General features: G+C 39.3%; 1 protein-coding gene across 2 annotated transcripts in view; it reads right to left on the bottom strand.

The window, feature by feature from the left end:
• The window catches only part of plxna2 (plexin A2), a 470,104-nt gene that overhangs the window by 172,825 nt on the left and 279,511 nt on the right, over positions 1-17,768 (bottom strand). For both annotated transcript variants that reach the window (XR_009826713.1, XM_062052547.1), the window contains exon 5: positions 12,360-12,460. Coding sequence is in view for 1 of the 2 variants with exons in the window: in XM_062052547.1 (XP_061908531.1) it covers positions 12,360-12,460 (101 nt within the window). In the remaining variant the exon portion in view is untranslated. The remainder of the gene's footprint in view (positions 1-12,359; positions 12,461-17,768) is intronic.

The raw sequence follows: 17,768 nt of genomic DNA, 5'->3' as shown, positions 1-17,768 counted from the left end.
ACTGTACACACACACACACACACTGTACACACACAGTACACACACACACACATACTGTACACTCACACACACTGTACACTCACACTGTATACACACACTGTACACACACACACACACACTGTACACTCACACTGTATACACACACTGTACACACACACTGCACACACACACACTGTACACACACAGTACACACACATACTGTACACACACACACACACTGTACACACACACACACAGACACGCACACACACACTGTACACACACATTGTACACTCACACACACACTGTACACACACATTGTACACTCACACACACACTGTACACACACTAACACACACACACACAGACTGTACACCCACACACACTGTACACACACACACTGTACACACACACTGTACACACACACATACAGACACGCACACACACACTGTACACACACACTGTACACCCACACACACACAATACACACACAAACACAAACACACACACACACACTGTACACCCACACACACTGTACACACACACACACACTGTACACACACACTGTACACACACACATACAGACACGCACACACACACTGTACACAAACACTGTACACACACACACACTGTACACTCACACACACATTGTACACCCACACACTGTACACACACACACACAGTACACTCACGCACACACTGTACACATACACACACTGTACACACACACACACACACTGTACACACACACACACTGTCCACACACACTGTCCACACACACACACAGTACACTCACGCACACACTGTACACATACACACACACTATACACACACACACACACACACTGTACACACACACACACACACACTGTACACACACACACACTGTACACACACACTGTACACACACACTGTATACACACTCATACAGAGACGCACACTGTATACACACACATACAGACACGCACACAAACACGGTACACAAACACTGTACACACACACACACACACACACACTTTACACACTCACACACACACACACACACACACACACACACACTGTACACATATACTGTACACTCACACACACACTGTACACACACACACACAGTACACTCACGCACACATACACACACTGTACACACACAAACACACTGTACACACACACACACACTGTACACTCACACACACACTGTACACACACACACTGTACACACACACACTGTACACTCACACACACACACACACACACACACACACACACACACACACACACACACACACACACACACACACACACACACACACACACACTGTGTACACTCATGTGCTCCCTGGGAGTGTAAATAGATCCTGCTGGTGTCTTCAATCACATCATATTTCATATTTTGCTATAAAGATGTATTGTTACTCTTCTAACGTCTTTTTCACCACATTACTTCAAAGAAGGATCCAACAAGTCTTCACATGTTGTCAACACAAAGTGTGTATTGTTGTTATGAAGTGTCTTGATACACATGTTGTCAACACAAAGTGTGTATTGTTGTTATGAAGTGTGTTGATACACATGTTGTCAACACAAAGTGTGTATTGTTGTTATGAAGTGTCTTGATACACGTGTTGTCAACACAAAATGTGTATTGTTGTTATGAAGTGTCTTGATACACATGTTGTCAACACAAAGTGTGTATTGTTGTTATGAAGTGTGTTGATACACATATTGTCAACACAAAGTGTGTATCGTTGTTATGAAGTGTGTTGATACACATGTTGTCAACACAAAGTGTGTATTGTTGTTATGAAGTGTCTTGATACACATGTTGTCAACACAAAGTATGTATTGTTGTTATGAAGTGTGTTTATACACATGTTGTCAACACAAAGTGTGTATTGTTGTTATGAAGTGTGTTTATACACATGTTGTCAACACAAAGTATGTATTGTTGTTATGAAGTGTGTTTATACACATGTTGTCAACACAAAGTGTGTATTGTTGTTATGAAGTGTGTTTATACACATGTTGTCAACACAAAGTGTGTATTGTTGTTATGAAGTGTCTTGATACACATGTTGTCAACACAAAGTGTGTATTGTTGTTATGAAGTGTGTTTATACACATTTTGTCAACACAAAGTGTGTATTGTTGTTATGAAGTGTGTTTATACACATGTTGTCAACACAAAGTGTGTATTGTTGTTATGAAGTGTCTTGATACACATGTTGTCAACACAAAGTGTGTATTGTTGTTATGAAGTGTCTTGATACACATGTTGTCAACACAAAGAGTGTATTGTTGTTATGAAGTGTGTTTATACACACGTTGTCAACACAAAGTGTGTATTGTTGTTATGAAGTGTGTTGATACACATGTTGTCAACACAAAGTGTGTATTGTCGTTATGAAGTGTGTTTATACACATGTTGTCAACACAAAGTGTGTATTGTTGTTATGAAGTGTCTTGATACACATGTTGTCAACACAAAGTGTGTATTGTTGTTATGAAGTGTCTTGATACACATGTTGTCAACACAAAGTGTGTATTGTTGTTATGAAGTGTGTTTATACACATGTTGTCAACACAAAGTGTGTATTGTTGTTATGAAGTCACATCTGCAGTCATTTATTCATTGAATGAAATGGAGCTGGCGAGGTGGGCGGGGCCATGCAGGAGGCTGCTGTTGCCATGGTTACGTGACAAGGCCATTATCCGTGTGTAGTTGGAGGCTGACCCCCGTGTCTCTCTCATTAGCCCACAACACCCGTCTTGTTCGCTGAGACAAACTACTTTTTAGTGGGAACAAAAAAAATCATTTTAAAAAGCACTAAATTAGGGGACATATTTAAGAGGCGCACACACACTGTCGGGAATAACTTTGGAGTTGGAAGCTAACATAGATTGTCTATTTCAGTCATCCTCACACTGTGCGCCATCTAGTGGTAGGCCAAATAATAATTGGATTCAAGTACAGTGTTTTATGTTCAAACTGTGTACATACACTTGTTCTATAAAACCTCTGCCTTGTTTTTAATGAATACTTAGGCCTACTACGCTACTGTATTTAATGTTGTCATTATGGTGGTACTTGATGAATACTTAGGCCTACTACACTACTGTATTTAATGTTGTCATTATGGTGGTACTTAATGAATACTTAGGTCTACTACACTACTGTATGTAATGTTGTCATTATGGTGGTACTTAATGAATACTTAGGTCTACTACACTACTGTATTTAATGTTGTCATTATGGTGGTACTTAATGAATACTTAGGTCTACTACACTACTGTATTTAATGTTGTCATTATGGTGGTACTTAATGAATACTTAGGTCTACTACACTACTGTATTTAATGTTGTCATTATGGTGGTACTTGATGAATACTTAGGTCTACTACACTACTGTATTTAATGTTGTCATTATGGTGGTACTTAATGAATACTTAGGTCTACTACACTACTGTATTTAATGTTGTCATTATGGTGGTACTTAATGAATACTTAGGTCTACTACACTACTGTATTTCCATGTTAGTCGCCCCACATTTGTGTTTTAGATAAGGGGACTAATAAAAAATAAACAACAAGTAATAAGTGACAGAAGTGAGGACAAAGATGCATCATCAACACAAAACAAGTTGCTGGACACAAAGTTTGTGACATAAATTCTCTCCTCAGGGACACGACTCATCCCACAACCTCAGGATTGTGCAGAGGACATTTTTTTTCCGGTCTCTGCTTTTGTGTCGGTAAGACCCTGCCACTGATGATGTCATCCCTTTGAGCTGCAATCAGAAGGCCAGCGGGCCCAAGAGTCATTGAGTCCTCTCATTCTCATCCCGTATCCTCATCCCGTCTTCAAATCCCAACTACTCCTCCAGTCTTCTCCTCCTGTCTTCTCCTCCCGTCTCCTCATCCTGTCTCCTCATCCCGCCTCCTCATCCTGTCTCCTCATCCCGTATCCTCATCCCGTCTTCAAATCCCGTCTTCTCCTCCAGTCTTCTCCTCCCGTCTTCTCCTCCCGTCTCCTCATCCCGTCTTCTCCTCCCGTCTCCTCATCCCGTCTTCTCATCCCGTCTTCTCATCCCGTCTTATCATCCCGCCTTATCATCCCGCCTTCTACTACCGTCTTCTATTCCCGTCTCCTCCTCCCGTCCTCTCCTCCCTTGTCCTCATCCTGTCTCCTCATCCCGTCTTCTCATCCCGTCTCCTCATCCGGTCTTATCATCCCGCCTTCTACTCCCATCTCCTCCTCCCGTCCTCTCCTCCCTTCTTCTCATCCCGTCTTCTCCTCCCGTCCCCTCCTCATGTCTTCCCATCCCGTCTCCTCCTCCCGTCTCCTCCTCCCGTCTCCTCATCCTGTCTTCTCCTCATGTCTTCCCATCCCGCCTCATCATCCCGTCTTATCATCCCGTCTTCTACTCCCGTCTTCTACTCCCGTTTTCTCCTCCCGTCTTCTACTCCCGTCTTCTCCTCCCGTCTTGTCCTCCCGTCTTCTCCTCCCGTCTTCTCCTCCCGTCTTCTCATCCCGCCTTCTACTCCCGTCTTCTCCTCCCGTCTTCCCATCCCGTTTCATCATCCCATCTTATCATCCCGTCTTCTACTCCTGTCTTCTCCTCCCGTCTTCTACTCCCGTCTCCTCATCCCGTCTCCTCCTCCCGTCTCCTCTTCCCGTCTTCTACTCCCGTCTTCTACTCCCGTCTTCTCATCCTGTCTTCTCCTCATGTCTTCCCATCCCGCCTCATCATCCCGTCTTATCATCCCGTCTTCTACTCCCGTCTTCTACTCCCGTTTTCTCCTCCCGTCTTCTACTCCCGTCTTCTCCTCCCGTCTTGTCCTCCCGTCTTCTCCTCCCGTCTTCTCCTCCCGTCTTCTCATCCCGCCTTCTACTCCCGTCTTCTCCTCCCGTCTTCCCATCCCGTTTCATCATCCCATCTTATCATCCCGTCTTCTACTCCTGTCTTCTCCTCCCGTCTTCTACTCCCGTCTCCTCATCCCGTCTCCTCCTCCCGTCTCCTCTTCCCGTCTTCTACTCCCGTCTTCTACTCCCGTCTTCTCATCCCGTTTTCTCCTCATGTCTTGCCATCCCGTCTCCTCATCCCGTCTTCTCCTCCCGTCTTCTCATCCCGCCTTCTCCTCCCGTCTTCTCCTCCCGTCTTCTCATCCCGTCTTCTCATCCCGTCTTCTCCTCCACTCTTCTCATCCCGTCTTCTCATCCCGTCTCCTCATCACGTCTCCTCATCACGTCTCCTAATCCCGTCTCCTCATCCCGTCTTCTCCTCCCGTCTCCTCTTCTCGTCTCCTCCTCCCATCTCCTCCTCCCGTCTCCTCCTCCCGTCTCCTCCTCCCGTCTCCTCCTCCCGTCTCCTCATCCCGTCTTCTCATCCCTTCTTCTCCTCCCGTCTCCTCATCCCGTCTCCTCCTCTCATCTTCTCCTCCCGTCTCCTCATCCCGTCTCCTCATCCCGTCTCCTCCTCCCGTCTCCTCCTCCCGTCTTCTCATCCTGTCTTCTCCTCCCGTCTCCTCCTCTCGTCTCCTCATCCCGTCTCCTCATCCCATCTTCTCATCCTGTCTTCTCATCCCGTCTTCTCCTCCCGTCTTCTCATCCCGTCTCCTCCTCTCGTCTTCTTATCCCATCTTTTCCTCCCGTCTTCTCCTCCCGTCTTCTCATCCTGTCTTCTCCTCCCATCTTCTCATCCTGTCTTCTCCTCCTGTCTTGTCATCCCGCCTTCTACTCCTGCCTTCTCTTACTATCTTCTACTCCCTTCTTCTCAGCCCGTCTCCTCCTCACGTCTTCTCCTACAGTCTTCTCCTCCCGTCTTCTCCTCCCGTCTCCTCATCCCGTCTTTCTCTTCCTGCCTTCTCCTCCCGTCTCCTCATCCCGTCTCCTCCTCCCGTCTTCTCCTCCCGTCACGTCCTTTTCTTCAGCCGGGCGCAGCTGCCGCTAATTAAAGGAGCTGACATGAATGGAGAGCGTGGAGGGGGGAGGGGTGGGGGGTGGGGTGTGGGCGGGGTGGACTTAGCTGGAGGAGATGCTCCTCAATGGGCAACATTGGACAACATGGTGGAAGGTTCCATCAGAAGCAGGATGTTGAGGTGCCAGGGGATGTTTGGCAAGATGAAGTCACATCACAACCAACATCAAGTGTGCAGCTGATGAAGCCCCAGCAGACTAAAGGAGGACTAAAGTGACTAAAGGAGGACTAAAGTGACTAAAGGAGGACTAAAGACAACAACAACAACAAGAGTGTGCAGATGATGAAGCCCCAGCAGACTAAAGGAGGACTAAAGTGACTAAAGGAGGACTAAAGACAACAACAACAACAACAACAAGAGCGTGCATCAAGTGTGCAGCTGATGAAGCCCCAGCAGACTAAAGGAGGACTAAAGTGACTAAAGGAGGACTAAAGACAACAACAACAACAAGAGTGTGCAGATGATGAAGCCCCAGCAGACTGAAGGAGGACTAAAGTGACTAAAGGAGGACTAAAGACAACAACAACAACAACAAGAGTGTGCAGATGATGAAGCCCCAGCAGACTAAAGGAGGACTAAAGTGACTAAAGGAGGACTAAAGACAACAACAACAACAACAAGAGTGTGCAGATGATGAAGCCCCAGCAGACTAAAGGAGGACTAAAGTGACTAAAGGAGGACTAAAGACAACAACAACAACAACAACAAGAGCGTGCATCAAGTGTGCAGCTGATGAAGCCCCAGCAGACTAAAGGAGGACTAAAGTGACTAAAGGAGGACTAAAGACAACAACAACAACAAGAGTGTGCAGATGATGAAGCCCCAGCAGACTGAAGGAGGACTAAAGTGACTAAAGGAGGACTAAAGACAACAACAACAACAACAAGAGTGTGCAGATGATGAAGCCCCAGCAGACTAAAGGAGGACTAAAGTGACTAAAGGAGGACTAAAGTGACTAACGGAGGACTAAAGACAACAACAACAACAACAAGAGCGTGCATCAAGTGTGCAGATGATGAAGCCCCAGCAGACTAAAGGAGGACTAAAGTGACTAAAGGAGGACTAAAGACAACAACAACAACAACAACAACAAGAGCGTGCATCAAGTGTGCAGATGATGAAGCCCCAGCAGACTAAAGGAGGACTAAAGTGACTAAAGGAGGACTAAAGACAACAACAACAACAAGAGTGTGCAGATGATGAAGCCCCAGCAGACTAAAGGAGGACTAAAGTGACTAAAGGAGGACTAAAGACAACAACAACAACAACAAGAGCATGCATCAAGTGTGCAGATGATGAAGCCCCAGCAGACTAAAGGAGGACTAAAGACAACAACAACAACAACAACAACAAGAGCGTGCATCAAGTGTGCAGATGATGAAGCCCCAGCAGACTAAAGGAGGACTAAAGTGACTAAAGGAGGACTAAAGACAACAACAACAACAACAAGAGTGTGCAGATGATGAAGCCCCAGCAGACTAAAGGAGGACTAAAGTGACTAAAGGAGGACTAAAGACAACAACAACAACAAGAGTGTGCAGATGATGAAGCCCCAGCAGACTAAAGGAGAACTAAAGCGACTAAAGGAGGACTAAAGTGACTAAAGGAGGACTAAAGACAACAACAACAACAAGAGTGTGCAGATGATGAAGCCCCAGCAGACTAAAGGAGAACTAAAGCGACTAAAGGAGGACTAAAGTGACTAAAGGAGGACTAAAGACAACAACAACAACAACAAGAGTGTGCAGATGATGAAGCCCCAGCAGACTAAAGGAGGACTAAAGTGACTAAAGGAGGACTAAAGACAACAACAACAACAAGAGTGTGCAGATGATGAAGCCCCATCAGACTAAAGGAGAACTAAAGCGACTAAAGGAGGACTAAAGTGACTAAAGGAGGACTAAAGACAACAACAACAACAAGAGCGTGCATCAAGTGTGCAGATGATGAAGCCCCAGCAGACTAAAGGAGGACTAAAGTGACTAAAGGAGGACTAAAGTGACTAAAGGAGGACTAAAGTGACAGTGGACAAAGTTCGGTGAACAAAAAAAAAAAGAGGCCTATTATTATTAGCTCTGAAAAGACGCTGAAGCCTCCCACTCCCACACAAAAGCAGGCGATTAGCATGCAAGCTGAGGTGGAGCTAAATGGCAGCGGCGGCGTGAAGGCTAGCACCAACCAACACCACCTCCTCCCGCCTCCATCTTGCCACATTACCTCGTCGCTAGGCAATTATTTGTCCTGTCCCGGCTTTTGGAGCCATGCAAATGACTTGAAGTGCACTTTGCCGTGTCGCCTGTAATGATGATTGCAGCCCGGCCCCGCCTGACTAATATTCAACGCCTGCACCTTTTTTTTTGGGGGGGGGGGGGGGGGGGAGTGTGTGTGTGTGTGGGGGGGGGGCTTTCGCTTCAAGACGTGGCAGCTCAGACGGGCGAGAGTGTGCTTCAGACGTCAAGAATGTTTTTGCAGCTTCTGTCGGTCCAATTCATCAAAGCCGGGGGTCCATTTCTCATTTCATTTGCCCTTTGGTCTTGCAGTGGCAGCAGGCGGCCAGCGGGGGTCACTGTGGCGTATTGACCACATGGAAGGGATGAACAAGTTGCGCTCATTTCCTCCTCCACTCACACTTTAATTGGTGGGAGGTTAAAACATGACATAAATCCCAATAACATTGCATCTAATAGAGAGACAAATACTAGAGTCCGTGAACATTGCTCCAAAGTCAGGATTTTTTTTTTTTTTAATGTGTGTACAAAAGTGAACATTGACAGGTGCAAAGGCAACAATATATGATAAAACAAGACGGAAGCTAAAGAAGGACTTCCCCTATTCATCCCCGAAAAAACCCGCCGGGTGAACGGCTGATTTTACCACTTCCGGTTGCCGACGTAAGACAAGCCATATGTGAGCATAGGATGAACAAATACACTACGCTACTAATACTATAGTGGCCATTAACTGTTAGCTTCTACAGCTGGGTTGCTCAAAGTGCGGCACAGGGGCCACCTGTGGTCCCTGACTCCTTTGTCATCGGCCTTAAGCATGTTACACAAAACAAAACAAATAGAGATCTCATTTGCACCCCCTGGTGGGGACATTTATCAAAATGAGGGTGGTCCCAAAAAAGGAGGGATTTTTCAAATTGACTGCTTTTAAAAGTGCTCCCCCTCTGGTCAACATATGAAATAACAAGTGTGTGTAAAAAAATTGAAAAGCGCCCCCTTTGGCCAAAGTTAATTAAAACAATTAAATAAATATGTATATAGAGACATGTAATTACTTGAAGTAATTAATGAAGATTAAAAACCAATTACAAAATAAATAAATAAATAAATAACTAAAAGCAGTCTTTTTCTCACAATGTGTCGACTATTTTCTGATAAAATTGGGAACAATTCCTCATATTCTTTCTGTTTTCTGGTAATTTTATGTCAAATTATTACTTTTTCATGCAAAATGGTGACATTTGTCATATACAATTCAGACTTTTATCACACTATTCCCAATTTCTGTGTTGTTCTTGTAAAATAGTGACATTTTTTTGCGTCAAGCTACGACTTTTGACTTGAGTAAAATTCCGATTATCGTTATAACATCGCCAACATTTTAACGTTTTCTTATAAAATTGTGACTTTGGTCGAGTAAAATTACGACTCTGCTCATAAAAACTTGCCAAAATTTTAGGCTTTTCTTGTAAAATTTGACTTGCGTTGAGTAAAATTACGACTTTTATTATAATACTAGAGGTAGGCATTTTCCGGCGGTCTCAAAAAGATAACGAATACAATAATGTGTGTGTGTGTGGGTGTGTGTGTGTGTGAGTGTTCTTGTATTTCTGCCCTTCTGGAGACATGAAGAAGGAAAAGTATCTTCCATATGAGGAGGTGTGAACAAGTGATGACATAAATCAATAACATTGCATCTAATAGACAATGTCTCATTTGCACCCCTGCTGGTCAAAATGAGGGTGGTCCCAAAAAGGAGGGATTTTTCACATTAACTGTGTGTCGCTTTTAAAAGTGCTCCCCCTCTGGTCAACATGTGAAATAACATGTGTGTGTAAAAAATTTAAAAACCGCCCTGTTTGGCCAAAATTAATTAAAAAAAAAAAAAAAAAGTATCTTGAGACCTACTGTAATAACGAAGTAAATAATCAAGATTAAAAACCAATTACAAAAAAAATATATATATATATATATATATATATATATATATAAAATAACTACAAGCAGTCTTTTTCTCACAATGTGTCGACTTTTTTCTTCTAAAATAGGGACTAATTTCTCATATTCTTTCTGTTTCTGTAATATTGCCATATTTTCTCATAAAATTATAAATTTTTTATGTCAAATTATTACTTTTTCATGCAAAATGGTGACATTTGTCATGTAAAATTCTGACTTTTATCACAACATTGCCAATTTTTTTGTTGTTCTTGTAAAATAGTAACATTTTTTGAGTAAAGTTATGACTTTTGACTTAAGTAAAATTCCGATTATTACTATTATATTGCCAACATTTTAAAGTTTTCTTATAAAATTGTGACTTTTGTCGAGTAAAATTACGACTCTTTTCATAAAAATTGCCCAAATGTTAAGCTTTTCTTGTGAAATTGCGACGGTTATCGAGTAAAATTCCAACTTTTATCATGATATTGCACAAATTATCAGTTTTTCTTGTAAAATTTTGATTTGTGTCGAGTAAAATGACGACTTTTATTATTTTAGTAGAGGTAAACATTTTTCGGAGGTCTCAAGAAGGTAACAAATACAATAATGTGTGTGTGTTCTTGTATTTCCACTCTTCTTGATGGTAAAATTATTACTTTTTTATGTCAAATTATTACTTTTTCATGCAAAATGGTGACATTTGTCATGTCAAATTCTGACTTTTATCACAATATTGCCAATTTTTTTGTTTTTCTTGTAAAATAGTGACATTTTTAAAATAAAGTTATAACGTTTGACTTAAGTAAAATTCCGATTATTACTATAATATTGCCAACATTTTAAAGTTTTCTTATACAATTGTGACTTTTGTCGAGTAAAATTACGACTCTTCTCATAAAAATTGCCCAAATGTTAAGCTTTTCTTGTGAAATTGCGACGGTTATTGAGTAAAATTATAACTTTTATCATGATATTGCACAAATGTTCAGTTTTTCTTGTCAAATTTTGATTTGTGTCGAGTAAAATGACGACTTTTATTATGATAGTAGAGGTAAGCATTTTTCAGAGGTCTCAAGAAGTTAACAAATACAATAATGTGTGTGTGTGTGTGTGTGTGTGTGTTCTTGTATTTCCACCCTTCTTGATGGTAAAATTATTACTTTTTTATGTCAAATTATTACTTTTTCATGCAAAATGGTGACATTTGTCATGTCAAATTCTGACTTTTATCACAATATTGCCAATTTTTTTGTTGTTCTTGTAAAATAGTGACATTTTTTGAGTAAAGTTATGACTTTTGATTTAAGTAAAATCCAGATCATTATTACTATAATATTGCCAACATTTTAAAGTTTTCTTATAAAATTGTGACTTTTGTCGAGTAAAATTATGACGGTTCTCATAAAAATTGCCAAAATGTTAAGCTTTTCTTGTGAAATTGCGACGGTTATTAAGTAAAATTCCAACTTTTATCATGATATTGCACAAATTATCAGTTTTTCTTGTCAAATTTTGATTTGCGTCGAGTAAAATGACGACTTTTATTATTATAGTAGAGGTAAGCATTTTTCAGAGGTCTTAAGAAGGTAACAAATACAATAGTGTGTGTGTGTGTGTGTGTGTGCGTGTGTGTGTGTGTGTGTGTGTGTGTGTGTGTGTGTGTGTGTGTGTGTGTGTGTGTGTGTGTGTGTGTGTGTGTGTGTGTGTGTGTTCTTGTATTTTCACCCTTCTTGATGGTAAAATTATTACTTTTTTATGTCAAATTATTACTTTTTCATGCAAAATGGTGACATTTGTCATGTCAAATTCTGACTTTTATCACAATATTGCCAATTTTTTTGTTGTTCTTGTAAAATAGTGACATTTTTTAAATAAAGTTATAACTTTTGACTTAAGTAAAATTCCGATTATTATTACTATAATATTGCCAACATTTTAAAGTTTTCGTATAAAATTGTGACTTTTGTTTAGTAAAATTACGACTCTTCTCATAAAAATTAAGCTTTTCTTGTGAAATTGCGACGGTTATCGGGTAAAATTCCAACTTTTATCATGATATTGCACAAATGTTCATTTTTTTCTTGGAAAATTTTGATTTGCGTTAAATAAAATGACGACTTTTATTACAATACTCGAGGTAGGCATTTTTTCGGAGGTCTCAAGAAGGTAACAATACAAGAATCCATGTGTGTGTGCTTGTGTGTGTGCTTATGTGTGTGTGTGTGTGTACTTACACGTTGTGCAGCACACACCAGCCACAGTGAGGGTCCCCGGAGCTCAGGCACTCGCCGCAGGTCCCGTACTGCTCGCATGACTCGATGGGCACCTGGGTCACCTGAAGGCCGACAGGAGAGTCACAATTAGAGCTAAGGGCCACAGAACCCACCAGAAAGTTCTTTTTTGGACTGAGTCCTGTTCCACCAACACACAGGCGTCAAACCCAAACATTTGAAGTGGCCTGCAAACACGAGTTTTTTAAAGCACAACATCTTTCTTACTTAATGTGTTTGTCATTTGTTCTGCATATCTTTTATATAATTCCATAAAAAAAAGTAAATACTGACTAGGGTTGTACGATATACCGCTACTAGTATAGTATCGCGGTACTAATGAAACAAAATTGGTATTATGTTTGAAAAGTACCGGTTCCCGGGCAGGACATCACGTCATGACATTGCTGGTTTTACCAGCAGCGGAGCATGTTGGGCAGTGCACACGCACAGAGTACTTACAAGCAGACACAGCGTGTAGACAGAAAAGGGAGAATGGACGCATTTTGGTATAAAAAGTAAAGATAAAGGTGAAGTTATAACACTGAAACACCCTCAGGAAGAGGCGCTTTAACACATGGCTAGATAGCTAGCGGCTAACGTCCATCCACAGTGTTTTAGCTACTTCTAAATCACAAATCCTGGCCTCCATGGCGACAAATAAAGTAAGTTTCTTACAAGTAGCATTATCACTGGAGGAGGAGGAATAGCTAAACATGCTTCACTACACACCGTAGGAGGATACAATAGCTCAAAATGTAAACAAATGCCATGGGTGGATCTACACCTGACATCCACTGTAATGATACCAAGTACAGGAGCGTATCTAGTCGATACTACTATATTTTTCAGCATCACAAAACCCATTTTTTAAAATTCATATGACGTTTATGAAGTCAGTAAATACGTCCCTGGACACATGAGGACTTTGAATATGACCAATGTATGATACTGTAACTACTTGGTATCGGAACGATACCTAAATGTGTGGTATCATCCAAAACTAATGTCAAGTATCAAAGAAGAGAAGAATAAGTGATTATTACATTTTAACAGAAGTGTACATAGAACATGTTAAAAGAGAAAATAAGCAGATATTAACAGTAAATGAACAAGTAGATTAATAATACATTTTTTACAGTTTGTCCCTCATAATGTGTACAAAATAATAGGTGTATAAATGACACAATATGTTACTGCATAGACTAATTAGGAGTCTTTGTTTGTTTACTTACTACTAAAAGACAAGTTGTCTAGCATGTTCAACATTTTATTTAAGGACTAAATGACAATAATAAACATATGTTTCATGTACACTAACATTTTTTTGTTCAAATAAAGACAATAATGCCAATTTTTTGTCGTCCCCTTTTTTTTTAGAAAAGTATCGAAAGTATTGAAATAAATGTTGGTGCCCGTACTGGTACCAAACTATTGGTATCGGGACAACCCTAGACACAATCCAAACAACCTTCCCTAGTCATGGTGCAAAAAAAAAAAGAAGCAAAATGCAAAATTGTGGATACGTGTGAACTTTGTATATATTATGAAACATTTTTACAGTTTGTCCCTCCATAATGTATACAAAATAATAGGTGTATAAATGACACAATATGTTGCTGCATAGACTAATTAGGAGTGTTTGTTTGTTTACTTACTACTAAAAGACAAGTTGTCTAGTATGTTCACTATTACATTTAAGGACTAAATGACAATAATAAACATATGTTTCATGTACACTAACATTTGTTGTTATATTTAAGACAATAATGACATTTTTTTTGTGGTCCCCTTTATTTAGAAAAGTATCGAAAAACATTTTGGTACCGGTGCCAGTACCAAAATATTGGTATCGGGACAACTCTAATATTGACATGTATTTTCAAAAATGTTAAATATGAATACAAAAATATGTGGAAGACTTATGATTTCAATGCAAGTTATACATCAATATGTATGTAGAAAACTAGAATAAATTATAATGCCTTTATACTCGTATATATATATATATATATATATGTATATAGTAGAGTTGTCCCGATACCAATATTTTGGTACCAGTACCAAATTGTATTTCGATACTTTTTTTAAATTAAGGGCACCACAAAAAAAATTCATTATTGTCTTTATTTGAACAAAAAGTTAGTGTACATGAAACATATGTTTATTATTGTCATTTAGTCCTTAAATAAAATAGTGAACATACTAGACAACTTGTCTTTTAGTAGTAAGTAAACAAACAAAGACTCCTAATTAGTCTATGCAGTAACATATTGTGTCATTTATACACCTATTATTTTGTACACATTATAAAGGACAAGTGTGGAGAATATTTTACATTTTTTCCCATCATGCACTTTCATGGATTTAAATGAGTGTATTTAATTTTTTTTTTTTGCATTTTGCATTTTTTTTGCACCATGACTAGGGAAGGTTGTTTGGATGGTGTCTAGGGTTGTCCCGATACCAATAGTTTGGTACTGGTACTGGTACCAAAATGTATTTCGATACATTTCGATACTTTTCTTAATAAAGGGGAATACAAAAAGTGTCATTATTGTCTTTATTTCAACAACAAATGTTAGTGTACATGAAACATATGTTTATTATTGTCATTTAGTCCTTCAATAAAATAGTGAACATACTAGACAACTTGTCTTTTAGTAGTAAGTAAACAAACAAAGACTCCTAATTAGTCCATGCAGTAACATATTGTGTCATTTATACACCTATTATTTTGTACACATTATAAAGGACAAGTGTGGAGAATATTTTACATTTTTTTCCCATCATGCACTCTCATGGATTTAAATGAGTGTAATTTAGCATTTTTTCCCCCCACCATGACTAGGGAAGGTTGTTTGGATTGTGTCTAGGGTTGTTTCGATACCAATAGTTTGGTACCGGTACCAAAATGTGTTTCGATACTTTTCGATATTTTTCGGTACATTCCTTAGTAAAGGGGACCACGAAAAAAGTGTCATTATTGTCTTTATTTCAACAACAAATGTTAGTGTACATGAAACATATGTTTATTATTGTCATTTAGTCCTTCAATAAAATAGTGAACATACTAGACAACTTGTCTTTTAGTAGTAAGTAAACAAACAAAGACTCCTAATTAGTCTATGCAGTAACATATTGTGTCATTTATACACCTATTATTTTGTACACAATATAAAGGACAAGTGTGGAGAGTATTTTAAATTTTTCCCATCATGCACTTTCATGGATTTAAATGAGTGTATTTAATTTTATTTTTTTTGCATTTTGCATTTTTTTTGCAACATGACTAGGGAAGGTTGTTTGGATTGTGTCTAGGGTTGTCCCGATACCAATAGTTTGGTACTGGTACCAAAATGTATTTCGATACATTTCGATACTTTTCTTAATAAAGGGGACAACAAAAAGTGTCATTATTGTCTTTATTTCAACAACAAATGTTAGTGTACATGAAACATATGTTTATTATTGTCATTTAGTCCTTCAATAAAATAGTCAACATACTAGACAACTTGTCTTTTAGTAGTAAGTAAACAAACAAAGACTCCTAATTAGTCTATGCAGTAACATATTGTGTCATTTATACACCTATTATTTTGTACACATTATAAAGGACAAGTGTGGAGAGTATTTTAAATGTGTTCCCATCATGCACTCTCATGGATTTAAATGAGTGTAATTTAGCATTTTTTTCCCCCACCATGACTAGGGAAGGTTGTTTGGATTGTGTCTAGGGTTGTTTCGATACCAATTGTTTGGTACTGTTACCAAAATGTATTTCGATACTTTTTGATATTTTTCGGTACATTCCTTAATAAAGGGGACCACGAAAAAAATGTCATTATTGTCTTTATTTCAACAAGAAATGTTAGTGTACATGAAACATATGTTTATTATTGTCATTTAGACAACTTGTCTTTTAGTAGTAAGTAAACAAACAAAGACTCCTAATTAGTCTATGCAGTAACATATTGTGTCATTTATACACCTATTATTTTGTACACATTATAAAGGACAAGTGTGGAGAGTATTTTAAATGTTTTCCCATCATGCACTCTCATGGATTTAAATGAGTGTAATTTAGCATTTTTTTCCCCCACCATGACTAGGGAAGGTTGTTTGGATTGTGTCTAGGGTTGTTTCGATACCAATAGTTTGGTACCGGTACCAAAATGTATTTCGATACTTTTCGGTACATTCCTTAATAAAGGAGACCACGAAAAAAAATGGCATTATTGTCTTTATTTGAACAAAAACATTTTAGTGTACATGAAACATGTTTATTATTGTCATTTAGTCCTTCAATAAAATAGTGAACATACTAGACAACTTGTCTTTTAGTAGTAAGTAAACAAACAAAGACTCCTAATTAGTCTATGCAGTAACATATTGTGTCATTTATACACCTATTATTTTGTACACATTATGAGGGACAAGCTGTAAAAAATTGATTATTAATCCACTTGTTCATTTACTGTTAATACCTGCTTATTTTCTGTTTTAACATGTTCTATCTACACTTCTGTTCAAATGTAATAATCACTTATTCTTCTCTTCGTTGATACTTGACATTAGTTTTGGATGATACCACACATTTAGGTATGGATCCGATACCAAGTAGTTACAGGATCATACATTGGTCATATTCAAAGTGTCCAGGGACGTATTTACTGACTTTATAAACATAATATGAATTTAAAAAAAAATGAGAGTAACAGACATTAGGCTAAAAAAAGGCTGTTAGCCATGAAGTAACATCCTCACATACTAAACGTGTTATCTCGTCCATTGAAGTCAATTAGGTGAGCACTTTGGAAGGCAAGCTGCTAAGGAAAGTGTCAACTGTGCAGCGACTGTGGCCTTGATGGCCGCCCAGACGTGAGCAGCTGCCATCTCTTGGCCGCAGAAAGAGTCCTCCGTGCCATCACTTGGCTTTTGTTTGCAGCATCTGTCCTCACCACCGTGCAGCCAGCAGTGTGGTGAGGACATTAGTAAACTAACATGTCTCACACATGTAACAGGAACTTCTAACACCACTTTTGGATCGGGAAACAGCTGTCGTCATCTTTTATGTCATGGTATACTTTGCAATATACCAGGGGTCGGCAACCCAAAATGTTGAAATAGCCATATTGGAGCAAAAATACAAAAACAAATTTGTCTGGAGCCACAACAAATTAAAAGCCATATTACATACAGATAGTGTGTCATGAGATATAAATTGAATTAAGAGGACTTAAAGGAAACTAAATGAGCTCAAATATAGCTACAGATGAGGCATAATGATGCAATATGTACATACAGCTAGCCTAAATAGCATGTTAGCATCGATTAGCTTGCAGTCATGCAGTGACCAAATATGTCTGATTA

The sequence above is a fragment of the Entelurus aequoreus genome, linkage group LG07 (assembly GCF_033978785.1).
Source record: "Entelurus aequoreus isolate RoL-2023_Sb linkage group LG07, RoL_Eaeq_v1.1, whole genome shotgun sequence".
NCBI lineage: Eukaryota > Metazoa > Chordata > Actinopteri > Syngnathiformes > Syngnathidae > Entelurus > Entelurus aequoreus.
The sequence above is the reverse complement of the archived record's forward strand: the minus strand, read 5'-3'. Positions and strand labels throughout refer to the sequence as shown.